This window comes from Gymnoscopelus braueri (assembly GCF_963280865.1).
Source record: "Gymnoscopelus braueri genome assembly, chromosome: 4".
Lineage (NCBI taxonomy): Eukaryota > Metazoa > Chordata > Actinopteri > Myctophiformes > Myctophidae > Gymnoscopelus > Gymnoscopelus braueri.
This window is the reverse complement of record NC_137605.1, coordinates 25,019,418-25,047,276: the sequence shown is the minus strand read 5'-3', so window position 1 is coordinate 25,047,276 and position 27,859 is coordinate 25,019,418. Positions and strand designations below refer to the sequence as shown.

Sequence of the window (27,859 nt, the reverse complement as noted above, 5' to 3'; positions counted from 1 at the left end):
TTCCATATCAAAGTTTATTGCTGACATGCATGTAGATTTCTGATGAAGTACAAAAATATGTCTTTTATACAAACGTGTTTATCATCTGTACAATTACCCAGTTTCTTTTTTTTGTATTTAGATGCCCATTGTTCAACCAAGCAGCTTACAACACATTATCCCATTGGGTTTCAATGATCTACCACCACATCATATCCTATATTATCTAGTTTCCAGTTGAAATAGTCAGCAAGTCCAATACATTGTTTACATAGTGAAGACTCCCCATTGGAAATTTGGGTGAACAATCCCAAAAGACAATTTGGATGTATTAGAAACTAAATATTGGATCAGTCTTCTTAAGAACGATAATATTTAGTTTCAAGATTTTAGGGTAGAACCCCCCCAAAAAAAAAAAAAACATAATCTTTACACGGTTGTTGTCGTACAGCTCACAAGTTCATTTCAAATATCATGCAATGAATCACGTCTTATACAAAGAGTTTCACCACACACTATGTCCATGCTTTTCAGTCCACAGAACATTGCAGTCTATCAATACAACTCCGTCAAAATAAAATGAAAAGAAATATTGACTGTGGTAAAAAATAATCCACCAGCTAGAATGTGAAAACTTTCTTTTTTTTCGAATGAGGGACAGATAATACATCAACATCAACTGTCTATTGAACCTCTAGATCACCATTCAATAGTTGGGTAATATTATGGGGCCTCATGGAATATGGCATTGATAGACATTCGCTACAGATGATCACTTTATGTCAGCGTTCAACAAAGATGAGTGTGTTCATAAAAACTAAAACAAAAAAAAAACACCCATTTCTGATGAACAATCTAGGTTACTACAATACTGCTTTATACCCAAGGGAATTCACATTGAGGTGGGAGAAAGCTGACATTTTCTACGATATCCTGAATGTGGTGGCTTGGTGGCCTTCGGCTATGCTCTAACGCAGTGGTGGTCAAAATGGGGTTCAGGGGCCCTCAGGGGTCCTTGAGGGGGTCCAAATGGACCATTGCAGGTCTGTAACTCTGAGTGTGTACAAATGGAACCAAATGGACCATTTTGCATCATTTGCACACAATCAAGAGTTAGGGGGGGTCCTTGAAATGAAGGAGTTTGAGAACCACTGCTCTAACGCATGCCAATCGATGTGTTGAAAAAATAATTGGTGTTGTTTCAATAGAGGGCACTACGTACAGTGGGACTGGCGCAGTTGCGATGATCCATATTTACATACTGGCCAGAGCGTGCAGCCTTGTATGGGTCAAGTGGGTGGGGGGTGACAGCAGTACAAACCACTAAAAATCACTCCCATCAAAATGAAGATAATGTGCGAGTATTATTTTTTTCTGTAAAAAATAGAACTATGCAGAGTCAGTCTCATTAGTGTAGCTTAAATTGACCACAGAATCTGTGGCAAAATGACGATTAAGAAAAAAAAAACACAAGAAAACCATACAGACGCTGTTCTTCCATGAAGGTAGCTGGGACAAGGGAAGAAAAAAATAATGGCTAAGGTTGAAAGGTTTGAATAACGTCGCAAACACTTTCTTTGCTTAAAGCTGTGAGAGAAGAGGAGATGTTTTGGACTGGGTTCACAGGCACGAATCAAGAGTAGTCCAGGACAAAGAGGTCATCCTCAAGGGCGATTTATACTTGGTTGCGTGCCGGTCTCGCTCACCGAAAATAGCCCATCTAAGCTCACACACACACACCGATGCGTTGTGAGCTTGTATTTTCGGTGCACGACACCGCACAACAAAATACATCAAGCCATTCATGGTACATCTCCATTAGGAGATTAGCATTTCTTTGCCCTTGGGTAGGCTTGGTCCGTGTCTGGAATACCTGTCCCAATGTCTGGGAAGAGAAAAACTAAACAGTCTACACAAGTGAATAAATAACAAATCAACTTACATGAAATTACCAAGAAGCAAAAGAGGAAGTAGTAAGAAGACAGCGCCTCTACTCATGCAATCAAATTTGGATATAAATAGGAAGAAGTCTAAATAGCCTAATGCAGACAAACAAGGGCAAGCTGCAATATAGAGATGCCCAACATAGTCACAGGTTAGTAGCAGTGTTTGGGAGAATTCCTTTGGTGAAGATGTGAGTATATCCCACGTCCAAAAGGACCTGACAACTACACTTTAAACCTGTAATTTCTCATGAGACGTTACAGTATCGATTACCGCCCACCTGCTAGTCTTCTCAGGTAGCCTTTATGGCAAGATAATACAAGCATTTACAAGTCAAGCTAAAAGAGGGGGCTTGAGAACGGCAATGTGTTCAAACTTGATATTTACCCAATATACACTTAAGCATTTGTGATGGGGGATGATAGCTGAGCCATTCAACCAAGCCCCTTGTCTTAGCAAAGCCTGTTCTGGTTTTCACAGTGTCTGCCACTGAGGCAGGCCAGTTAAAAAAAAGAAAGAATGGGAGAGCTTAAGGGGGGCGTCTGTGAACGTCAGAGCTTAAAACCTAATTCATACTCGTATGAATCATATCGCACCGCAGTGTCACTTGCCGAAAAGAAACAATTTTCAGCTTTCACTACTCCGCCAGGAAGGGATCTCTCCCAACAGCCACATAATAGGACCAACTTGTTATATTGCTATAAAGCCAGATTTATTCTTACTTTATCTACAAGCTCACAATGCCTCACCAAGCGACGTGTTGTGAGCTTGTAAATCGGTTATTGTCCATGCTTAGCACAGGTGCACATCTAACTAAATATCAGGCTTTTATCAAGGAATACACTGAGGAGATAAAGCACCTGAAGCGTGACCTGGCAGCTCCTCTAGACAAGAATGGAGTTTATGCGTCATGAGAAAACTACAACAACATGACTACTAGCAAGATCATATCCCAGGAAGAGAGAATAATAGAATACACTTCCACAGAAGAATACTCCTTTGGAGGGGAATAGTCGGAAGTCGCTATGCAAGATTTAAAAAAAATCTGCTCTTGTAGGCAAGCGACACAGTCGTACTGCGGGGGTATAAATTAGGCTTAACACAACTCTGCAGCAGTTCAGAGTCAGACAGACCCCTTTATTTGTATGAGACATAATCTGGGCCACAAATCACACATGCAACACACGCAGATACTGAAGGCGAATCAAAGTGTTAGGTTCACATTCACACGCGAAAAACACTTGTCCCCTCATGCGCAGTCTTGATGAAGGATAGAACAGGGAATTAGAAATACCTGGAAGCCATTTGATTCTGAATGAGGCTGGAGGTATCAGTTCCTTGGCTAACAATCATTTTTAAGACATGGTTTTTGGCAATACAAAAAAAAATCAAAAAAATCAGTGCCTGATCTTCACTGTAATGGCACTGAGGAAGTGTTACCACCAAACATGCCTTGGTAGGGGAGGATAAAACAGTGTTTTCTCATTCAGTTCTTGGCGTTGTGACTTCCAGGTACCCGACACTAGCTGCCTAGATGCTAAAAATAGATTTCCACAGGGATGAGCGAAAAGCAAAGAGACGATGCATTCTGCATATAATCAAAGGGTGCATCATGTGCACAGTTTTGATATTTTGCGTCTTCGATGTGAATAGAAAAGGGTAATGCTACTTATGTGGTTAATAAGAAACAAAAAAAGCTTATTCAGATTGTGAGCGTAACCCACTAGAAAATATTTCAAGGTTGTTTTTTTAACTGCTCCGCCAGAACACGGTAATGCTATGTCGTCGATGGTAGCATTTAGACTCCCCTTTTACAATCCCTTGTTTTGTTTTTTTTCTTTTCTCAAGAACAGTGAACATGGTTTACAAACAGAGAAGAGAGACTTAAGCCAGAGTTATACTTTGTTGCACCCCAGTGTCATGCTCCAAAAAGAAACTGTCTACAGGCTCACAACGTGTCGCGGCTTGCACATCGCTTATTTCTGGTGTGCAACACCCGCATGCAACTAAGTATAACCCAGGCTAGAGAGAGGTAGATTGATTGATTTGAAGTTGTTGTTACAAACAGGACCAGTCCGGGTTGTTTTGGTTACAGGAAAATGGAGAGGGAGAAAGACAGAAAAAGAGAGAGTGAGAAAGAGAGAGCGAGACAGAGAGAGAGAGAGAGAGAGAGAGAGACAGAGTGGGGAACATGGAGGTATGGCGGAGTGATGTCCGTGATTAGGCTGATCCGAGTTGAGGCAATACCGTTGGGGAGAGATGGGGTTGCTACATGATTCTGGTCCTGTATTGCTCAGGGTTTCCAGAGTAAGATGGGTACAAAGTGTTACAGAAGGGGCGATCTCAGTATATGGGAGATGGAACACAGGGCTTAGTAGTTTCTTCAGCACTCCAGGTAGGGTGCTGTTGTAGCGACTGTGGTAGGATCAGGGGTGGTGTGGAGGGGGGGGGGTGAGGGGTCAGGGGGCGGCTTTGGTTCAGATCCTCCACCAGGCCTTCCCGACTTCACTCTACAGGAGGGGGATCCCAGACGTAGGGGGTGAAGATGCAGGTTCTGTTTTGGTGGCCTCTCCTCCGTGTCTGGTTCCCCTAGCTTAGCCCAAAGCCCACCTAAAGGGGCCCCCTTTACCCAGGGTTGAGCCAGGACCCCTGTAGGTGCGTTCTGTATTGGGGCATAGCTTTCCCCCCTGCACGCACTGGACTCTGTGCGCCTAAGCCCCGGGGAGGGGGGCAGGGCCTAGAGGCCAGAGCCTGGGACTCGAGAGGGGTGTGAGGGACGCTACTTCCGTAGAAAGCGCTGGGCCAGGATGGCAGCGTCCAGGGGGCTGACGGGTTGAGCATCGTGACCCAGGCGGCGCACGGGGGGGATGCTGCCGAACTGCCGTTTGCCACTCTTGGCCTCGTGGATAGTGTTCTTTTCCTCTGCCAGCAGCAGCTGCTGGCGCATGTAGTTCTCAAACTCGTACTGCGAGGACTCCTCTGTCATCTTAGCCTTGTGGTGGAGAGTAGGGGGGGGGGGGGTCTTAGAATTTTGCTAAACATGCCCACAGCAATTGGTCTAAACATGCCCGAGCTGCCCACAGCAATTGGTCTAATGTGAATTAATAATGCATCAGAAATATAAAAACCCAATGCCCATTACTAAAACCAACATACTGGTCCCCAGTCAGGGCAGTGGGGAGGAAACATAATGGTTTTAGGCTCTTACCTCCTGCAAAAGCTCAGGGTGGTTGACCTGGTCGTCAATGTCCGGCACTACCTGGAGAGGACCACTTAGCGATGACACAGACTGCCTGTGAGACAGATAAAGACAAACAGAGAGAGGCTTGTTGATTGGAACGGGTCACAACTTTGAGGAATTACATGGAGTCTCTATACTGCAACTTTGTATGCAAACATATCAAGTCAAAACGTATGAGTGTATATTCCTAAGCTGAAGCTGCTCATTCAATGTCTAAATAACTTGTGCTTAATGGCACAATTCAAATTAGAACAGAAGGGTGATAAATTCCATGTAGTTGTTGTAGTGTCCAGCAGGGGGAACACTCACCATGAGGCAATGATGCCACTCAGGGACTCCAGCACCTCTCCTGCCGTCAACCTCTGCTGGGGGTCCAATACGAGCAGCTTACGGATCAGGCACACGGTGCTGTCTGACACACGGCCATCCCTGACAGGAGAAGAGAGGAAATGGGGCGCAGGCAGGAAAAGGTTACACATCCACAGCTGTCAGCATTATCTGAAGGATGCGACTAAAATCAAGAGTCAGCAAAGAGGAGGAGTGGGAGTGGCGTAGGTAGTATTAAGGTGCCGCGCTGCGAGCTTGTACATCTGCTATTTTTGAAAGTTTTTGAAAAATATCGAAAATGTTAATGAATAATTTTGATTCTCTTTTTTTTTTACATAAATCTTCTCTTCTGGGGGTTCCTGGAAAACCTTTTCAGATGGGAGCCCTCTGCCAAATACATATCAGTTTGGGTGTCCTTGACATGAAAAAGTTTAAGAACCACTGGCCTATCCATGCTATAAAAACAAATACATGCATGCTAGTGCTGTGTAATAAGGCACTTTGCCGACTAAAGGCTTATGGATACAAAGCACCAGGATGATTGAACACTCACTCTGGGATGGAGTACTCGGCAGCCTTGATCTTGCGGAATAGCTCTTGAGGTATGCTGTCGTAGAAGGGAAACTGGCCATAGAGCATGGTGAACAGCACCACGCCAAGAGCCCACATGTCACTGGGTTTGCCACGGTACGGCCGGCCTGGAAAAAGGAGGACAGGAGGACAGGAGTTCAGTGTGTTTCAGATCAACATACAATACATCACAGGGATTGACACTAACGCCTGCCCGACTGCCCGGGGCAGGTAAATAAAACTTGCGGGCAGGTGGAGTTAGCTTTCAGCCTGCCCTACAGGGCAAGTGCGCGCTTGAGTGGCAGTGGGGACGCAACCATCTTTTGTTCACTATAAACACAACATGAGATATCTGTCTAAACACATGAACGTGGCCAGAGCACTCTGCCCCCCGCCCTCTTGTCTTCCCTCTCTGTCCTTCCCTCCCACGCACACACACTTTGTGTAACACACACACACACTTTACGTGCAGTGGCTCTTATGAGTAGAGCCAAACCGCAACATCGGCCATTATTTCACCGATGTGGCCCGATGTTTTTTTTTTATCATCATTCATTTCCCCTACACTTGTCTTTTAGAACGTTGGAACTGCCATTCTACTAGAACTAACCAGTAGAGGTATAACACAAGTGAACTGCTTAGCAGCCATCTCATGGATTGTCAATGCCAGCGCATCTGTGCATATCAAACGGTAGGCTTAACAACCCGACGTTTTATCAACTGCCGCATATAGATAATAAATGTGACGAAATACAGTCAAATCCCAAACTTATGAGAGATCCAGCCAGCAATAGAAATTAATTACTGGAACGAACTTCAAAGTTTATACTATCATTCAAATAAGAAAGAAGCTGTGCCCTCACCGCTCTGACGGACAAGAAATAAATATAATGCTTTAAAAACAGCCATGTTCTGTTCCTTTTTTAAACGATAATCCAAAGAGGAAGGTTTCAACAGCTAGAATCATGACAGTTTGACATTGTTTGAGCAGTTTTTGGTGTGCAAAACTAGTCGCAAGCTCCCTCATTAAGTTAATTGTGTGCAGCTGCTGTGCTTGATGCACAGATCCCCGCCAGGCCAGGTTGTCTACCCAGGCCTGTGAAATTCATAGGCAGCCAATTGGAATGAAATCTGCTAAAACTGACTGATATACTGATACAGAACCATATATAGGCTATATAACGTTGCTGTCAGGTGGAAACCTTGTATATCCTTAAAAAAAAAGAACAAAAATTAAAATAGTGAAAATAGCTGATCTACAAGTTCACAATGCATTGTATCTCGACACGTTGGGAGCTTGTAGATCTGCTATTTTACTCTTATAGTGCGACACTCTTGAATGATGAAGTAGGGCATTTATGAACAAACATATTTTTCCATATTACAAAACCATTGAAATATGGAAATACAAGGTTTCTGCCCGACAACGACAATATATGATTTCATCATTTGCATTTATCCATCAAAACATTATTTATGTTTATTTGTATGGACTTCAAAATGGTCTGTGGAATGTAAAATAAGAGCACTGTTGGCCTATAATGTGCTGTTTTCACTGTTGCTACACTTAAAAATATAAAATAACAAGTGTTAACCCATAGTCATATTCATAGCTATTTAGATACTTGGCATAAATATTGAGGTATGACATTTTTTATCGTGCAGCCCCATAATTCACAAGTAGAAAGTAAAACATTTGTTAAATTGAACGGTAATTATAATTTTACCATCATTTTATAAAGGACGATTTACTTTTCGGGCAAGTGGGCAAGACCTGTGGGCAAGTAGAACATGACCTGCACTTGCCCGACGGGCAAGTGCCTCTGAGACCTTAGTGTCAACCCCTGCATCAAATGGATACTTGGGGTGTGGGGTTCGAAATAAATCAATGAAAAAAAATGTTGTTTATGTATTTAACATGTGCACGCGTAGTAATGTTATTTTAATGACAGTGTCCATTCCATCATTGGCTCCTATAATAGACTGCCGTCTGCGACACAGACAGAACTCAGAACATACTGTCATTTCTACTTGAAGTCCATCACATTCCCCAAACATATCAGGGACCTCACTGCCATACGGAATAGTGTGTGGCTACGATCATTTAACCCTTTAAGACCGGGAAAGAATCGGTGTAATTTTTTTATTTCTTTGGCTATTCAAAAATGGCAGATCTACAATCTACGAGCTTGTAGATCTGCTATTTTTTTTAAAAACATGAAAAAAAAAGCACATTTTTATAGATTTTTTTTTAAAGCGAACATTTTTAACTAAAATCTTTGCTTCTGGGGGGGTCCCTGGAACAACATATTTTGAGATGGGGGTCCGCGGCCAAATACATACCGTTTTGGGGGCCCTGGACATGAAACAGTTTGATAACCACTGATTATAGTAACATCAGTTTTTTTTCAAAAAACTGTTAGGATTTAGAAGACATTTGTAGAATCCCCAGAAGCAAAGATTTGAGTTACAAATGTTTGCTTTGAAAATATGTATTCAAATATTTGGGAAAAAAATTATACAAATCACGATTTAGCAGAAATAGCAGATCTACAAGCCCCCGCGCGATGAGCTTCTATATCTGCTATTTTTGAATAGCCAAAGAAATCTTAAATGACAGAGATGCGTTCCCGGATTGAACGGGTCAAGGCAGGGCCATTAGAGGCAGCCGTGGAGCACCGATGAGCAAGCCGGAGCTGGGCCCGGAGGGGGCGGAGCAGCACCACATGCAGTGTTGTCACAGCCAGTCCGGCGGCAGCAACAGCGGCAGCAGGCAATTATGGTAAGGCTTGTGACACATGCAAACACGCTCACACATATACAGGAACAGGCTGGGAATGGGAGGGGAGGTAAATGGGAGTAGTTTCCCTCCAGTGACTCATCCGACGCGTGACTCACCAAAGCTCCGTTTTCATTGTGCGTCCGTCACGTTACGCTGATATAGCAACACACTCTGGGGTTTCTATGTACACACTTTGTTTTCCCTTTATGAGGTGGTTGGTTGAAGGCAAGCAAGGTTTTTTTTGTGTGTGTTGGCATCACTTATTTTTTATTACACCTGCCTATTGTGTCCAGAGTGAGGATTCTAGTAATTTAGGCTGTAGTGAATGGACCGTGGGGGTTTAAACATCCTCTCTAACGGCATAGAGAGCAGTTTCAACTCATCTAGCAACAATCGATGCTGGAATACCAAACGATAAGATTGATTTCCTCACTCAAAAACTCAAAAGGAACTACTGTATGTCTTACACACAGAATGCAAATCCATAAGTGTAAAGTATGACAATGCTCAGCATCATAATTTTTAAACACACAAGGAAATACTAAGCTCAGCATCATGATTATTAAACCAGGAAATGGAAAAAAAGAATGCAGCTATTTCTATAATTATACCAATCTTCCAAGATTGCAACACATCCTGATTCTTGTTGCCTAATAGCCGGACAATCAAACATGAGACCGACAGCCGAACGTTATGCAATGCACTTGAATGACTCGCAGTTTCTCAGCTGGACTCGCATTAAGCAGGTACAGCCTTCTGAACAGGGGCCAACTGACTTTCAAGGCCATGCATTATGTGGAAACAGGAGTATTTCAGGACAGGATTAACATTGAAGACGCAATGAGTGACTGCCAACGCTGAAAAATGCTTAACATATCTAGCATTCTTATCACCCGCAAAGATTAACATGTGATGTTGGCTGAATAGCCCATCTGTTTGGTATGGAAACAAGTCGCCTCAGCCAATTTGTTTGCCTCAAGGCAGGCAGGTCTATAAATATCAGAGTGGGGCTTTTACTGATCAATACTGTTACATGACAGGTACCGACTAGCTTGCTGTACTTATCCATTACCTCGCAAGAGCCCCTCGAATGCTATCACGTTTGTGTTCCCTGTGTCAACAATTCTAATATAATCCCATATTTGTGGTCTTTGTTTTCAAAGTGAAAGTGAAGTGTGTGAGGCACATTGTGTTGTTCTCTCACCACTAAGTACATCAGGGCTAATGTAGGCCGGACTTCCTCTCTGGTCCTTTAGCAGGTCATCCTCACTCACCAGGTGCTTTCCCAGGCAGAAGTTGGTGATGGTTATCCGGTGAGTCCTAAATTAAAAAACAGAAAACAAATGGGTGAGTTCGCTGATCGCACGGTCCCTGCACTTACTTATACACTACACACAGGAATGCACAGCCAGCACCCTAATAATAGCTTGAATGCTTCCATCCCATCGCAGCAAAGCTTAGAATGTGACAGGCAGGCCACACTGCCAAGTAGTGAACTGACACAATTGGATGAGGGTGGCAGGCCTACTTGATTCTAGTGTCTAATATATCTCAGGGCCTTACGACTTGCAGAGGCAGCAGATGCAATAGTATCTGAAAGAGACTTATGCTGCTCATCGTAACCACATCCAAAGAGAGCCATCCCACTCCCATCATCATGCCTGTGATATCTCCCGACGGTGTGTGCCCCAGACACACTGGCGCTTTGAGGTTACCGTGGAAGTCCGGCTAATTTGGTTTCTGTGGAAACACTGTGGGCTGATCCCATTTCTTTGCCTGACTCATCAAAGATAAACAGTTTGTGTGTGGCAGAGTGAAATCATATAGGGTTTTAAACCAGGGGGACTATTCTGCCTCTCCTTGTTCTTTAGAGAGAGAAAGAGAAAATAAAAAGCCATGCTTTGACAAACATGTGAGTCAGCTTGTGGCTTGGGATAATTGTCTGGGTGACTAAGACTGCGTGGCACTGGGCTGACGAATAGGGTATGTAAACCTGTATATGTGGTGGGGATGGCTGCTAGAATATGCACATACATGCACACCTTTAAGTGCACCCACTCAATTGGTCTCACTTAAAAATGCACACGCGCACACACCCCCAACAGTGAGCAGCATGCATGCATAAATATGCACGCACACACACACACACACACACACACACAGCTGCAGTCTACAGCCTAGGTCCACTCAGGATCACGCTCCTCACTCACATCCGCTTTCTAAAGAACCTGAGGTCAACAGCTTCCCCTATTCCCTCTCACTTTCACACCCTGCTTTATCCACGCATCCTCATCCTCATTCTAATGTCTGGAGCCAATTCCTTTTAACACCCACACATGTAGATGCTCTGATCTCCCATTGTTCCACTCAAAGATCTGTTTAAATAATAATTTTAATCCAATTATATGTTCTGGGTGGGTATTCAGAAAACATCAACTGTCCTCTGAAGCGCCATGGTGGCCTCATGATCTGCACATGGACAGGCTGGAGAAACAAGAAATATGGTGCTCTTAAGGGCCTTCGACATTAAAAGCCTCCTTTGTCGAGGAGCGGCTCCATCTTTTGTCTGCCCGCATCACAACCCAGGCTTCTATTCTTGCACCGGAGATTGGGTGAATGAGATTGCATGTTCGCCTTGCTGAGGCGAGGGTCCCCAGGGACATGGGAGACCACACCATCTCCGCTTCCTGGTCATGTGACCCCCGGGAAACCAGAAACCCGAACAGGCACCCCCACACAACTCCAACCCCTCCTTCTTCCCCAACTCTCCCCACAACCTCCTGCTGTAAATAAACCCTGTCCCTGCTGATGAGATGGAACAAGGTTGAATACAGGGCATCCTCAGCACAGGGACTTGCAAATTGCACATCCCGAAAATACCTCTCTTTAAGAGCTAAACGTCTGAGGGTCTCTCTTGGGCAGAAGTTAAATTTGATCCTGAGAGAGGGAGGCGGGGAATTACATTACGTGATGGGCCGGGGCCATTTTGCCTTCTTTGTCTCCATTTTACAATCAATTTTAGGACTACAACAAAATAATGAGACTTTTCACTGTAATAATTGAACAATGGTGTAGCTGGCACTTTGGTCAAAATGGAGCAAGGTTTGTCACCAACTCATTTTACTGCAGCGGCAAACAAAATCATGACAAACAAACCAGCGAGTCAACAGGACAAAGTGGGGGGTGGGGGGTTGAGCAGCAAGCAAGGGCAGCCGCATACAAATGTCAAATGTGTGAGCTCATCTTCAACACAATGGCAAAACGATGGGTCACCAGACCCCCGCTGATGTCAATTAACTGAAAGCAATCTATACAGTAGACAAAGTCCCATTAGCACCTGGGTGTGCAGTATGGCTGTTGTTTGCATACTGTGTGTTGGTGCATCATGTATGCACATCCAACTGCCCGTCAGCATTAAGATGTCAAGGCAAATCGATACAGCTTTACATGCATACGCACGCACACACACACACACACACACACACACACACACACACACACAGTCAACAGCCGTGATGAGTGATCTACAGCATCCTGCACAACAAAATCCTTATGGGTCCATTTTTGCACTCTCAAGACTGAAATTAACACTTAATCACACGATTTGTATGTGTGGTAGCCTAACAACTAATGAGAAAATTGATGCTGCATTTCCCAGAGTGACGTTAGGACAGCGGGAGACAGACGAGGCTAAAGGAGAGGGGGTGGGGGGGGCTTACTCTTGTTATTCCCATACTGTACTCCCATTTTGCATGTCTAGGTGTTGGGGGACAGGAAATGCACTAGCGAATGCAAGTTCATGGCAAAAAAGAAAGATCGAATGGAATAAAGTATGAGGAACCAAAGGACATGCCAGGAAGACAAAGAAAGCAGGAGAGTAAAAGCAAAGAGAGTGGGATGGTTGCAAATGAAAAGAAGCAGAGAGAAAGGAGAGGGTAAACAGAGAGAGGACTCTGTGTGTGTGTGTGTGTGTGTGTGTGTGTGTGACGTGCATGGCGGTGTGTGAGTCAGCCCTGAGCTATGGGGCCTTTGGCAGGCCTCTCCTTTGTCTCCAGCTGGGACGGAGTGTTCCGCTCGTCTGCTCCATGCTCTCCGCCACCCCTCCCTCTCTCTGGCCAAAACACTCTCCTGTTTCATCACCACCACTGCTGGTGAGGGCACCGGAGCTACAGCACTGACACTGTGTGTGTGTGTGTGTGTGTCTCTCTCTCACGGTGAGTGCATGGGCTTGTGTGAGCGAGTGTGTAGAGAGAGCCGGTGAATGTATGAGTTTGTGTGTGTGTGAAAGTATTAAGAGTGACGGCATACCTGGGAGCATTACATTTCAATGCATGCACTCATGCATATAAAACCGGTGATGTTCCACAAGAGAATGAGTGGCCTCTGTCGCAAATAGAACAGACCCGTGATTATGCACCATCATGCTGTCGGTCGGATGTATGCATGCTTAGCTGTGAAGGTGTGTGTATCTGTATGTATATATAGATAAGCATGCGTAGGCTCGAGAGCGTGTGTTTGTTAGTCATGTGGCCCCCCGTATGAAAAAGGCTGGCTTTATGGGGTATTTCTCCAGTGTCTCTGAGCGTGCACTCTCTGAGCGTGCACTCTCTGAGCGTGCACTCTCTGCTGCGCAAACACGCGTCACAAAAGGAGGAAAACGGCAATAGCTGTTCGCACTCTTCAACATGGCCTGCTAACATGATGTCTCTCACTAGTCAGTCACTACAGCAAAGAATATGATTGAAATTCAACAAGCTTTGGATGAATTTACAGCAGAATTAGCAGTTTTCGAGGGGGAGGAAAAAAGGAGAGTGGCTGAAAGCCAAACCCCCCCCCCCCCCCCAATTCACTCACACACTCGGCACACATGGGGTTTGGAGAGGGCTTTATGGATGGAGGAGCTTGCATTCCGCAGAGCCTATCCGATTTGCGGCACTCTGTGACCTGAGGTGCACTCACGCACACACACACCAGGGTTTATATGTGTGCAGTGCCATTCCCCTGTACGTGTGTGTGCGTACGCGCTCGCACACACACACACACACACACACTGACCCCCATCACCACCAGCAAGTTTCTCGCAGAGAACAAAGCAGAGATGCGTTCTTCGCCCCCTGTTTTACACTAGGTTCTAGCCCCCTCTCCTCCTCCTCCTCGCTCCCAGGGAATGTGACTGCGGGAAATGAATCACCAAGTCTTACTCAACACACAGGCATGGGGGAGAACCAGACAGGAGCGTCAGAGTAGTTTCAGTAAAAGTGACTTTAAGTTAGCATGGCTGGTCCCAGGCTCCGGGACTGAGAACTTCACCCCTGCTTGGGTATAAGGTCAAATGCACACTGGATACAGGTCGCTGGGCCTGGCTGTGAGGCCTCTCATGCATGACTGAGTCTAAAGTGAGCGACTTACTGGCAGGCTAACTTCACAACTAGGTCTAATGAAGACAGGCCCCAATGAGATGGCCTGGCTGGCAGAATGATCGCGGTTCATCTTACCGTTTGTTCAGCACCATGTTTCCAAGCTTAAGGTCTCTGTGCACAATATTTTTCTGCAGAGAGAGAGAGAGAAAAGTAGAGGAAAGATTGGTCAAACTGCTCTAAGTGAATCACTGCAATCAAAACAATCTTTCATCTCATTTCTGGGAGTGGCACACGAACATGGGAAATGAGTCATCGAAGGGATGTATGACCCGAAACAACAACAATGCAGTTTGCCTTCCGTGCTGAGAAAGGCACAAAAAGTTATAGCATGCTTCCTTTTATCATTCAGTTGCCTTCACCAATGAAATTACTAAATAAAAAAAAATCTGTGCAATTTTAGTATCAGTATACCTGATGTATGCTTTCGCAAAAAAATAAAATAAGACATTTTCAGCTGAAAAGAAACACATTTCTGAGTTGCATACGGATAAATAAATCGACATAAGCGTTGCAGTACCGTACATACTGTATTCATGTACAAATGCATACATTATAGGTCAGCTGGACCTCACCTTGTGCAGGGCCTCCACAACTCGCACCACGTCGTAGAAGATGACGATGGCCTCGCGTTCGCTCAGTCGCTTCTCCTTGATGACATAGTGCTGCAGGTTGATGAGGTCCGCTGTCTTGTCGCTGAAGTCGTGGGCACACAGGCAGTCCAGCACCAGGCAGATTCGCTTCTTCATCCTGCGCACCTTGTTGGCCTCCATGTCCTCCACAATCTCGTACGCTTTGTCCTGGGAAAGCAAATAATACGACAAATGTGAAGACAATGCAAGGTTTTATTTCGACAGCACATTTTATGCAAGTGCTTTAAAGCATAAAAAGAGGTGTTTTAAAGACAAAAAAAGCATTTAAAGGATAACAAATAATTTTTATTTCTCCCCCCCAAACTACATATGTGTGGCATAATAACTAAACACTGCCTCACCTTATTTTGGTATAACTATGGGAACAGAGAGTTCCTCTGGGTTCTATTTTGGGCCTAAAACATTGACTGATTTAAAGATCATCACCAGAATTATGACTCTGATCACCAATATTTAAAAATCAATTCTATGACTGAGAATTGGTGTAATGTTTTCAGCCTTGCTCCGAGTTCTAGTTAGAATCCTTGGGTGGAAGCAGACTTTTTATATTAAGTTTGTTGAAAAGCCATGGAGCTGGTGGTCTGATAATGCACCAATACCACCCCCCCACCAACTACCTTAGATCAATATACATCACAATCAGCTTGTGCATGAATCATGTGGATTCCTGTAGCGTGCGACACAATCAAAGTGATCCACTCAACATGGGAAGGACGCTGACCCGGGATGCAATCAATAGCAATGCCTACAGCCAACAGTAGCACGCTCTAAATGTGAATGGAACACGTCCGCCCCTCCTTACTGGGGGATGCGGTAACTGAGGATGAATAACAAAAGGTCATTCTTCTGCACAGGCTTATGCCTAAGGTCTTAGCAGAACCAAGGCTCCTCCATTGATTTCTGTATCAGGTTGTCAAAGGGAGAGCTACAGCCTCTGAGCGCTTTCATTACCAACTGCTTCTAGTGCAGTGGGGATGCTCTATAATAATTCAATCAATATTGCGGGCCTTGAATGAATCAGAGATTGCCACAGCTCAATGCTGCTATTCTGAGAACACTACTATAGTGGGACAGGAGCTTCTGTAATACAGAAGAGAGAGACCAAGCAGATGGCACAATAACAAAGTTAACGCAGGAGACGTACGGGAAGAGAGGAAGGAGGTGAGAGAGTGAGTCACTGTGAATGGATGGTGCTGTGAATAGAGAATGACTGCAGATGAATAGGTCTATGGCTTTTAGCTGTGCTCTCCTTCCTATCCACTGAACCAAGGCTGATTAAAGCGAAAGTAGCTAATTAGTCCCAATGATGATGAGCTCACCTACAGTATGCTGACTTACTGAGGCAGTAAAAAGAGCACGTCCCTACTTGTTTTGAAACAATTTACAGAACCAACAGAAACTGTGGTGATGCCATTGTGTTTTGTAAAACGCACGCCCACAGAGGTGCCGACTAATACAGACTAGTGTATAAAGTCTCAATGTTCTCTCTCTGTCGCTATATAACAAAGCTCATGTTTCTCTTTAAAGTATCGAGTCAATTTGTATGTGTCTGTGTGTATCATTTGTATAGCCTTTTTTGAGAATCGTGAGCTTTCTGACAAAATGTCAATTTGATGTCATGCTGTTTGCTTAAAAGCTACAGCATTCCATTTCCTTAGTATTTAGCTTAAGCTCTTCTCCATTGCAACTTTGATGAGTGAGAACCATATTGGTTGCAGCGTGGATTTGGGATAGTAGTCCACCCTGCCTTATGGTTTGACAGACTAGTACCTGGAAGAGGCCGTGGTGGTGCACCACTCCATCCTGGTTGTGCAGCAGGGACAGCAGGGAGTACTCTGTGTGTAGCAGCATTTTTCCCTGCCTCTCCTCCTGGGTCTCCCCGGCAGAGTCCGCCCGCTCCTCCAGTGTCAAGATCTAAAACAAGGCAAAGACACACAAAAGGTCAGAGGTCACCTGGCACAGACTCAGATGGGGATCAGAAACGGGCAAAAGCCTGCGCCACTTGAGATTAGGACCATTCTTAAAGGGCTGAATAATTTAACTTGGAAAGCACATGACCATAGCTTAGCATGTAGCAGGGGGTTGAACTATGCAGCTGCAGAGCCACGCGCAGATGTTTTGGGGCAAGGGCTCAAGCAAATAAAAAAGGGCACAGACGGCTCACAATTCGATGATGCCCCGCCTTTGCCCTCCATAATCACTAAACTACCAAAACCATGCAAAACATAACGACCCGTTTCAGAAATTAATTGCATGACAGAGACTTCATTGCTTTAATGATGATTAGACTGGCCTGCAAGCTCACAAGTACCAAGCCAGTTATGGCAAACTTACAGTGTGATGGTGGCAACTTCAAGTCCTACTGACCTACGTTTTTTTAAACAGACATATAATGTTGTTTATTTGTGGTTTCATAAAAACACTGCCTACCAGAGTCATATAATTCACCGTAACCGAACTGGGGCCTGGGGATGCATTTCATGACAAAATGGATTTGGAATGTTGGAAGATGCAAGGTTGATTGATTGAGACAAAACCTTTTGGAAGGGGGGCAGTTGGAAAAACAAAACAAAATCAAATACAATTGACACCAGCCAAATAAGGGGGCACTTTTAAACTCTGAAGGCAAAAGCATGCCTGTGCAGCTGGGGGCAAAAGGCAGGGGACTAAAGCTTTGACACATTGGCACATGTCCCAATGTGTAGTAAACAAGCCATGCCGTAGACACTGAGGCGCTGCAATACTGGGGGGTGGGGTCTCAGAATGACTCACCTCATGGACATGGCATGAGGTCAAAAGTTGACATTCCAGGTGGGGTGCTACCTTTTTCATTCTTTTCCTCCTCCTAATGTGACTCTTGTGTAAAGACATTAGTGGATTGCCCCAATAAAGAAATAGCCCGACTGTGGCCTGTCGTTTGACACAGGCTGAAACAGTGGGAACCATAAAATGAACAGTGACAACAAGGCTACTTAAGAAGAGTAGCCTTGTACTTAAGAAGGTCAAAAGTTCAGATGACTATGGAGATACGGGGCCATTGTTTGGATGGGAATGTTCAAACTGCTTTTGAACCATGAGCGTACAGTAAGTCATTGACATCAATACAAAGAAAAAGTGTACTAAAGAGACACACACTCTTACCTTGAGCTGATAGAAGTCATCTGTACCGTCTTTCCGGGCCAGACACTGCACTATGCTGGGCACTGGTGAGTTGCCAAGGCGAGGCCCTGCAAGTGAAAAGGTGGGATGTGGGGGGTTGGTTAGCAGGGGAGACAGCTGCTTGACCAAAAGGTATGCTACAGTCTTAAGTGTGTGGTCTCTGCAAGTAATTTTAGGCTGCATGTGCATGCACCCATTCACACCTCTCAGCCTCTTGTTTTCTTTGGCACTAAGCAGTGCGAATGCTGTGGAAGTGTGTTATGCTGAAGATCTGACAGGTTTTGAGAATATGGAAGAGACAGGTCTTCTTGAGAAGAGGTAGGAAGCAACAGACTGAATTCTGAGCTTTTTAGCCAATGTCAAGGGGATCAGAAAAATTCTTCACATTCTTGTCTCAGATGTGCAGACACCCCCCCCCCCCCCATCTTTCCTGCACAGTATATACACACACACACAGGCCCTCTTTTGGGGCTTAAATAAATCTCAGCAGCTCCCTTACCGAGGACGAAGGGCCCAGCTCTCTTGGCATTGCTGCCAGATATCCCTGGACACAGGAGCTTGCTGGCCCGGCCCGAAGTCTCCCCGGCTCCCCTCTCTGACAAGCGCCGCTTAGACATACTGGAGCTCTGCAGGGGGAACAAATACATCAGATAAAGATAGGCAAATTAAAGCACTGAAGACCGACATGTGACTGCAAGGATGCAACGTTGCAAACTCTCTGCAGATTCGTCTGAGCTACACATCCAGGACTAAAGTAGTTCAACGGAGCATCTGACAAAATAACTATAATAAAACAAAACTTTCATGCGCTTAAAAATAGCAGTCCTTTAAAAAGAATGACCATACCGATGACATCAGGAGTTGTCCTCCTGTCTCACTGAGCGCAAGGTTGTGTTATGTGGTACAGTACCAAAAAGGACATGAGAGAAAAAGGGGGTAAAATTCAGGGCAGCTCCTCCCAGCCCGTTTTAAACACCCCTCCCACACGTTTACCAACACCTCAGTGTGAATGGCAGGCCATTATGACTCCATTCAGCATGATGGCTGCTAGTGTCAAGGGCAACACCCTAAAGGTTCAGCCTCCACATGGAGCATTGAGAATGGGCCCATGTTCTGCAATTGAAATGTGAAAATGCAACTATGTAAATACATTTTGCTTCACAATGAATTGCCCGGAATTCTTTCATGAGCGTGGCAGTGCTGGGCAATTGACAGATTTTGCAGCGGTTCGTAACATTGCAACAGAGGTCCGGCTTTGGCATTTTACTGTTGCAATGGCAAAGCATTCAGCAAAATCCTTCCACTCTTAATCTGCATGGTTTTATCTCAAAATCTGTACAGGCAGCTTATCTAGACCTGGCTGGTGAGGCATGCATGCCTCCCTCTCAGAAATGACATGCATGTCCCTGCAGGGCTGAAACCTTTAATTGCTAAGCCTTATACTAGTAGGATATTGGAAGTAGAAACACATACCAGAGGAACCAGTGGCAAATTGTGACACATCATGACACAAACTACAGTAAACTGCCATGGTAGACCTGCAGCCCAGGATTTCAGGAGCTTGAGGTAGGCCATGCTTTGTTTGCTTATAATGAGCTCTCATGATGATGATCCCACCCACCACCCCCTGGTTCCCGTAATAAGGAAGTGGTGCCTAGAACTGAAGGGAGTGATTCACCCAGCTGTCGCCCCGGGGCTTCCCTCCCATGGACTAGAATTCCTCTCTGAAAATTATTTAAATGTCATCGTGATGACACCAATGATGATGTGAAATAGGTCCCACAGCTCTGTGTGCCTTATCAGTAGGAAAAACTGAACAAATAAATAACAGTTAAATTACCACGTATACATTATATGCTACACCTCTGCGTTTTCAAAATAGTGGTTGTGCAGAATGTGCACCACTTGCCGGTTAGCGTTTTGGCAACGCGGAGGCATGCAGGAGAGTTGGCACTTGGAAGCCAGCGTGGGCCGATATGAATTCTCACTTCCATGAGGTTTTCTGTGATCCCAGACAGCAGACAGTGTCATCGCATCTCTCGCCTGTCTGTCGCCATCACTAGTAGTCATCACCCACCGAGGGCGATGAGCTGAGGTTTTCATGTGACAACATTTATCTGCACAAACCACAGTGACCCAGAGTCACAATACAGATAGTAAGAGAACAGTCTATTCTAAAGCAGTCAAAGGGACAATGATAAGACAAATCATTATGATCCAATGTGTCTGTCTGGCCACAACTGGATGGCACCCATGAAGCTGACAGATTAAGTGGACAAAGAATGAATTGAAATTGAAAGTTTAACTGCTGCAGTAGGCAAGTATTTCACATTACCAGCCAGTTTCAGACACAGTCATCTATTGCTGGGCATTTTTTCCCTTTCTTAATATTTTTGAGTAGCCAATTTAGTTTTTCACCCCTTTTTCTCCCAAATTTTGTCGTTATGCCAATTGAGACCTCCCCACACACATTACAGTGTTGTCACTGCGGTGTTGTATCCTACTGATTCACCTGCCAGTGAGGAGCCCCCACCGGGGGGACATGTGACGCCCCCCAGCCCGTAGGAGTACGTACAATGACCAATATCACCCTCCCTGCCCGCCTTCCCTCCACCGAACAATTTTGTTCGCATAGATGCCCGAAAAAGCCGGAGGCACCACGGTGGATTCGAATTTCGACCAACCTCCGCGGTGGTGGGCAGGGACTTCCACTGCGCCACTTGAGCGCCCCTATTGCTGGGCAATTAACCAAAAATATATCGAAACCGATTTTTATAGCCAATCATGTTATGACCAATCATGTTCATCAAAAGTTTGAAATAATCGTGATATTGATTTGCAGTCTATGTCACCCCCAGCCCAAGGGCCATCTGTAGTTATGCATGGGTTCAACTCATCACAGCTACCTTAATTCCACCGTTTTCCAGTAAACCTGACCCATATCCCCATAGCTTGGAAATCATCCACTTAGTCAGTGTTTACAAATCTTGCTAAACCAATCCATGCACATTGAACCCTTAACAGTAAAGTTACTCAAGGGTAGAAGGTGCCCCACACGTCACAGCAATTTAACCATTTACCCACTCAACGGTGGATGCCCTGCTTCAAAGAAACCTCCGACAGCTCTAAAAAGCAGAGGTCAAAGTAACCAACTAATGCACATTGACCTAAATGACATCAGTGTGATGACAGCCTTATCTGACGCTAGTCTGCCTCTCTCCACAGCCGATGATCTACAGTAGCAAGCAAGACAAATCTGCCTCCAATTGTACCAGAGAAAGGAGAACAGAAACACTTGTTTCTGAATCACAATATCACACAAAAGGCGGAGAGACATGCTGTCAGTGCCCACGAAAATGTGGGCTCTGTAAATAGCATTAGGAGGACAAAACGACCACATCAGTGGCTGCAGATCCACCCACAAGACTATCTATTGTAGCAGATATACCCTGGCTGCATGCCACTCAGCGCGCTCGGCAAGGAACTCCTACATCTTTATTTTAATGCCTGACAGGACAAAGAAAACTTAAAGAAGCTATGGTGATCTAATATGAAAAAAATTAGGGGAAAAACTAAATCACTTTATCAACGTAAGCCCAGGGAGAGGCAATAAATTGATCAAATGCAAGGTGTAAGGACAAAGGGCTTGCTGCCTCTCCTGCAAATTCTTTCCCTTACAACTCGAAGAAGGTCATATGGGCTTCAATCCTATTGTCTGATTGAAATGTTGAGATGCCTATCAATCAAGCCATTTCTAGTCAGCAATTATAACTGCAGTCGCTGGCTACATCGCTACAGTCAGAACGTCCTTGACCATTTCTACGGCCAAGACCACAAGGTCATGATGCAAACAACTGGATGTAAATCTTTAGAATCAAGACAGAAATAGGTATTGCTTGGAGACATCTTATGACCACAGGGTCCAGACATCTGGCTACAGCATGTACTGTACTGTTAATCCAAATAAAACCCACAGACTGTGCAGGGCAATGATGCAACTCGTGCACATTCAAGCAGACAGTAAGTAAGGCTTATCAGCAGTGTTGCCATATTTTGTGAGAGATATAAGCAACCAGGTGTAGGAAAACAAGCCCAAAAGAAGCAACTAGGCCACATGAGCACTTTAAAGTTTAAACCTATATGCATCTAAATAGCCGATCTACAAGCTCACACTTGTTAAATCTGCTTTTCCCCCCAAAACTCTTGCAATAAAATGTGGAAGATTTGTGAAACAGTGTAACACAAATGCTCACTGTGGCACAAAACATTTATGAAAATATTTGAGAACCACTGGTTTTAAAACATTTTTTGAGGCAATTACACTCTAGAAACCAGCCCAAAAACCGCAACCAACAATTGTTACAAGCAACTATACTGAAAAAGAAGCCCAAAGTCACTTATAATAGGCCGACATGGCAACAGTGCTTATCAGGGAAGCAGGGGCTACTATGTTGTCCCCACAACAATAACTATCTGCCCGCCTCACGCCACCCCAATAATAATGTCATTCATTGTGAAGTTACTCTTGAATTAATGCAGCATTTTACACAAAAATCATGCAGCAACCAAAGTTAACATATTTCTTAAGGTGGCTCCACGAGTGATCTATAACACCAAGCTTATGATAAATGGAAAAACAATGAAAAGTACAACAAAGCTTACTGGATTGATTGGTTTTAATAAGACATGGCCAACAGAGCGGCCAGCCACACAAAGGGGGCACGTACCGCAAGCAGTGTTGCCACGTCGGCTTATTATAAGCGACTTGGTCGTCCATTTCTGTAAAGTTGCTTGTAAAAAAAAATGCAGTTGCGTTTTTTGGGCTGGTTTCTACAGTGTAGCGTGTACTTGCTTATTTTAGGCTTTCTTTTAATCAATATTTAAAACCGGTGGTTCTCAAATATTTTCATGAAGTGTGCCACAGGGGAGCATTTGTGTTAGAACGTTTCAAAAGAATATTCCAATTTTTATTGCAAGAGTTTTTGAAAATAGCAGACTTAACAGCTCACATCACGAGCTTGTAGATCGGCTATTTTCAAAAAGCCGATGCATATAGGTTTAACAGTGCTCATGTGGCCCAAGACACTTCTTTTTGGCTTCTTTTCCTAGACCCGGTTGCTTATTTCTCACACAACCTGGCAACACTGCCTGCAACAAGCAACACAACAACGATTTGGTGGCGTTTGAAATGCAAACTACCACCAAACGCAGCATAAATATCGCAGCGGCCACCACAGTACATTATTCACCCCATTGCGTATCATGTAGGCAAGATGCGATAATAAAGGCAAATAAGTTACACAGCTAGCGAAGTTTCTCTCACTTCAGCCGACAGCCGGGAGGCCATTTAAACAAATGAGCTCCAGCTGGCTAAAGCTTCATTTAAAATTCTCCGTCCGCTTGCCCCAAAAAAATAACAGATCTACAAGCCAACGTCGCGTCGGAGTAGATAGTTCTGTAGATCTGTTATGCTTTGGACAGCGACACCCTCCTACTATGGAGTTATATCGCACAGCATAACCTCCTTTCTCTCTCTAGCCTGGTTTCTATGCTTCGTCGTACGACGACGTCGCGCACGGCCCGAAAAAAAAAGCCGATATACAAGCTCACAACGCCCTACGTCCACGACCCCTTGTGAGTTTGTAGATCGGCTATTTTCGATTCTTCTTACCTCGAGCCCAACGAACACCGCCGGGGTTTAAAGTCTCACGTCGTGTCGTTACAAGCGGGACATTTCTTTCACATAAACGACGCCGTTTTGTTCCTCCAAATGAAAGGGGCCAAGGAGGAGGAGGAGGGGGTATGGTGGTCTTTTTAGCCGCTGCTTGCTTTCCTGCTGCTACCGAACCAAGCGACTGTCTGTGGGAAAGCCTCCGCTGCTCCGTCTCCCTCCTGCTCGCATCTTTCCACAGCGACAAGCACCACCTGACAACGGAAATGACGCACGTGATTATAGCAATGACCGACAGCTGCTTTCAGCCCAGTGTTGCCAGATCGTGTGAGAGAAATAAGCAACCAGATCTGGGAAAGCGAGCCCAAAAGAAGCAACTTATAGGCCACATGAGCACTTCAAACCTATAAGGCATCTACAAGCTCACAACGCGTCGTGAGCTTGCCATTTCAAAAACTCTTGAATATTTGGAGAAAAACAATTAAACATTCTAACAACACAAATGCTCCCTGGCACAAAACATTTATGAAAATATTTGAGAACCACCTGAAAAAATATTACAAAAATCTGAAATACATTCTCTTAGGAGGTGGCAGATCCGGTCTAGAGCGGATACGGAAACTGTCTGAGCGCGTGTGCGTGTCCATACATGCGTGTGTGTGTGTGTGTGTGTGCGTGCGTGCGTGTGTTTCTGCAAATTGTTTACATTTAATTAATTATAGACGCGCGCATGTGCGCATGCCATGCATGTGGGAGGCAGGGAATAATCATCATAGTATACCCTCCAAAAAAATCTAGAACACACCACTGGTGTATGTGTGTGTAAATCACCGGACACAGTAGGCGGGCTCTAAGCCATATCTGAGCACCAGGCTTGCCACGGCTGGTGACGTGAGTTTTTTTTTTCTTCTCTCCTGGTAAATGATTGAGCGCCGATGATGAAATGTTTTTTCATAATAGAGGAAGGTTGCAAAGTGAGAAAGATTACATCATCATGCTATTACAACTATAAATCGATGAAAATGCATTTGAGCCATTTGGAGCTCTGCTGCTGTATCGCTGCAATGAGCGACTGTACTAAACGTGCAGTATCAAATTGCTCTCCATTCAGAATAGAATATGACTCAGATTGAAACTGTATATCCTTGATTGCAAATAAATTAGACCCCTGCGGACGAGCTTACATTCTACATTTTACTTTCATACCAGTGGTGGAAAGTAACTAAGTACATGTACTCAAGTACTGTACATAAGTACAATTTTGAGGTATTTGTACTTTACTTGAGTGTTTCCGATTTCCAATACTTTCCAGTACTACTCCACTACATCTCAGAGGCAAATACTGCACTTTTACTCCACTACAATTATTTGAAAACTTAAGTTACTTTGAAGATTTTTAATATTATTACATAACTTAGATTAATCACTTCAACCCTGTATAATAAGGTACTTTGGCTATTTGAAAATAGCCGATCTGCAAGCTCACAATGCATCTCAAATGAGCATGTAGATCTGCTATTTTAAAAATATTGTATAGTAGCCTAAGTACATTATAGGTATAAGTGATATATTTTGTTGTTTTTGTTAAAAAGGTTAAAGTAGTATATTCTAATCATTGCTACAGAGCGTTTGTTCGGTCACAGGGTCTCTCCAGCTCTGAAGTAAAGAGAATATACATTTTCAGGTAGGTGACAACATTTAAGCCAATCAGGAGAGAGCACTGAAAATGCATTTTCTGTTTATCAAACTGGAGAAATATGGGAGACTACTTTTACCGAACAAACACTCCATAGCAATGAGTAGGCCTACTATCAGAATACAGACCCATTTTGCAATTATTTGAATAATGGCAAATCACTACCCTACCTTTAAGTATATTTTGATGCTTTTGTGCTTTTACCCATTGGTTTAGGTTAATACCGGACTTTTACTTGTACAGAGTAATTCTACATTGTGGTATTGATACGTTTACTTAAGTAAAAAAATGTGTACTTCTTCCACAACTAGTTATTACCCTGTATAGTCACGCGTGGCCTGTTGCCTGCCACAATTTTCAAATGTTTCCGATAGCATTCGGAGATTGTGGAATAGTTGTCTGGCTATACGCAAGACTACCCTTAGCTGTTATCAACATAGCATGTGTTGTTGCCTTTGGTGTTTAACAATACACTTTTATTGTCCAAATAAGAGGTTAACTTAAGTCAAATGCTTTTAACCGAACAAGCTTAACCGAAATTTCCTGTTGTTGGAGTTTGTCCCATGACTCAGTAGCCTATTTTACCACTTGACATTTTAAATGCCAGTGACCTTAAGAACCTCCAGACCACCCTTCCGAATTTAGAAAGCCTTATTTGACTATTCTTCCACCCACCACTCCCAGTTCCAATTCAAACCAGTGGGCAGGTATGAGGAAGACTTGAGTCAAATAAAGAGGGCAACCTACTAACAGTGGTGTAAAGTAAGTACATTTAATCAAGTACTGTATTTAAGTACAATTTTGAGTTTTTTGTTTTGTTTTACTTTACTAGAGTATTTCCAATTTTTCAGTTTTTTTTTTCAGTATTCAGTATTTTACTTCTACTGCACTGCATCTCAGAGGCAAATATTGTACTTTTTTTTACTCCACTACAAATATTTGAAAACTTTAGTTACTATAGTTACTTTGTAGATTTTTAATATTAATGTAAACTTACATTAATCACTTCAACCTTATATAATATGGTACTTTGGCTATTTGAAAATAGCCAATCTATAATTAAGCTCACAACAGGTCGCAAATGAGCTTGTAGATCTGCCATTGTCAAAAAACATTACACTTCAGCCTATTTCAGCCATTTGAAAACAGCCAATCTACAAGCTCACGATGCTCGCGATAGTGAGGTTGTAGATCTGCGATTTTGAAAAGATTTTTTGAAAACATTTCAAAACTTGTAAAAAGTACATTTTGAATTCTGTATTTCTGTATTTCTACATTGCAGTATTGATACTTTTACTTTAAGTAAAAAATGTGAATACTTTTTCCACCACTGCCGAATTTAGAAAGCGTTATTTGACTATTCCACCCACACTCCCAGTTTCAAACCAGTGGGCAGGGAAGACAGTGTGTCAAATAAAGAGGGCAACCTAAAGGTTGTTGCACTCTCCTTCCTGCCTTGACTCAGCAGAGCAGCAGTGGTGGAAAAAGTATAACATGTTTTACCTAAGTAAAATTATCAATACTGCAATGTAGAAATACTCAAATCTCAATTAAAAATGTAGTTGAGTAAAAGTACAAAAGTATTGGTATCAAAATGTACCCTAAAGTACCATAAGTAGAAAGTACTCATTGTGCAGAATGTCCCATTTCACAAGTTTTCAAATATAAAATGTCTAAAAACCTTTTGAAAATAGCAGATCTACGAGCTTGTAGATCGGCTATTTTCAAATGGCCGAAATGTATAGGGCTGAAGTTGTTAATGTATGTGTTGTAATAATAATCAAAATATACAAAGTAACAACAACATTTTTCAAATAATTGTGGAGTAAAAGTACAATAATTGGATATACTCCAGTAAAGTAAAAAATACCTCAAAATTGTACTCAAGTACAGTGCTTGAGTAAATGTACTTAAGTTACTTTACACCACTGCTCAGCAGCGCAGCATATGCCCCTGCATGGCCACATGAAACACTTGTCAGCCTGTGGCTTTTACGGTGTCCTGCCCACAGTTTGGAAGAGGAAACTGTGAATCATAGCTCTAAATGCAAGGGTGGGGAGAGAAGCTTGTTCCAAATGCTCTTTGGTCATGTTTAGGATAGACCGGCTCAAAGCTGCTGAAATGCTGAGTTGACACTGGAGCCTTGTTGTGTTTTTGTATGTTTGAATGAGCTCATGGTCTTCTTCATGTACAGAAAATGATCCCCTTAATTATAGCTGTTAGTTATTATAGCTGTTCACAATATTTAATTTATTAATCAATGACCGTTGCTTGAATGGTATTCTATGGGACTGCATTAGGCCTATGTGTTTGCAGTTAATATTATCTATGCCCAAAACTGCATAAAAATGGCTCTGTGTTGGCCTACTTCTACTTGTACAGTCATTGAGAATAAAGTTGTCTTTGTAAATACATTGAAA

General features: G+C 43.6%; 1 protein-coding gene across 1 annotated transcript; it reads right to left on the bottom strand.

The window, feature by feature from the left end:
• stk40 (serine/threonine kinase 40) lies at positions 1 to 23,985 on the bottom strand. The gene is made up of 11 exons (XM_080425683.1): positions 23,744 to 23,985; positions 18,572 to 18,698; positions 18,055 to 18,140; positions 16,684 to 16,827; positions 14,836 to 15,060; positions 14,339 to 14,391; positions 10,048 to 10,163; positions 6,045 to 6,189; positions 5,474 to 5,593; positions 5,132 to 5,216; positions 1 to 4,915 (listed from the first exon to the last, which is right to left on the bottom strand). Exons 2-11 carry the CDS (start codon positions 18,687 to 18,689, stop codon positions 4,703 to 4,705), a joined length of 1,305 nt encoding a protein of 434 aa, XP_080281809.1. The 5' UTR covers positions 18,690 to 18,698; positions 23,744 to 23,985; the 3' UTR covers positions 1 to 4,702.
• Positions 23,986 to 27,859: the final 3,874 nt, after the last annotated feature.

Coding starts and splice junctions, on each gene's coding strand:
- stk40 (XM_080425683.1), bottom strand. CDS start 18,689: ATGTCTAAGCGGCGCTTGTCAGAGAGGGGAGCCGGGGAGACTTCGGGC. Junction 18,141..18,571: donor AGCTGGGCCCTTCGTCCTCG/GTAAGGGAGCTG, acceptor TTTCACTTGCAG/GGCCTCGCCTTGGCAACTCA. Junction 16,828..18,054: donor ATGACTTCTATCAGCTCAAG/GTAAGAGTGTGT, acceptor GCCTTGTTTTAG/ATCTTGACACTGGAGGAGCG.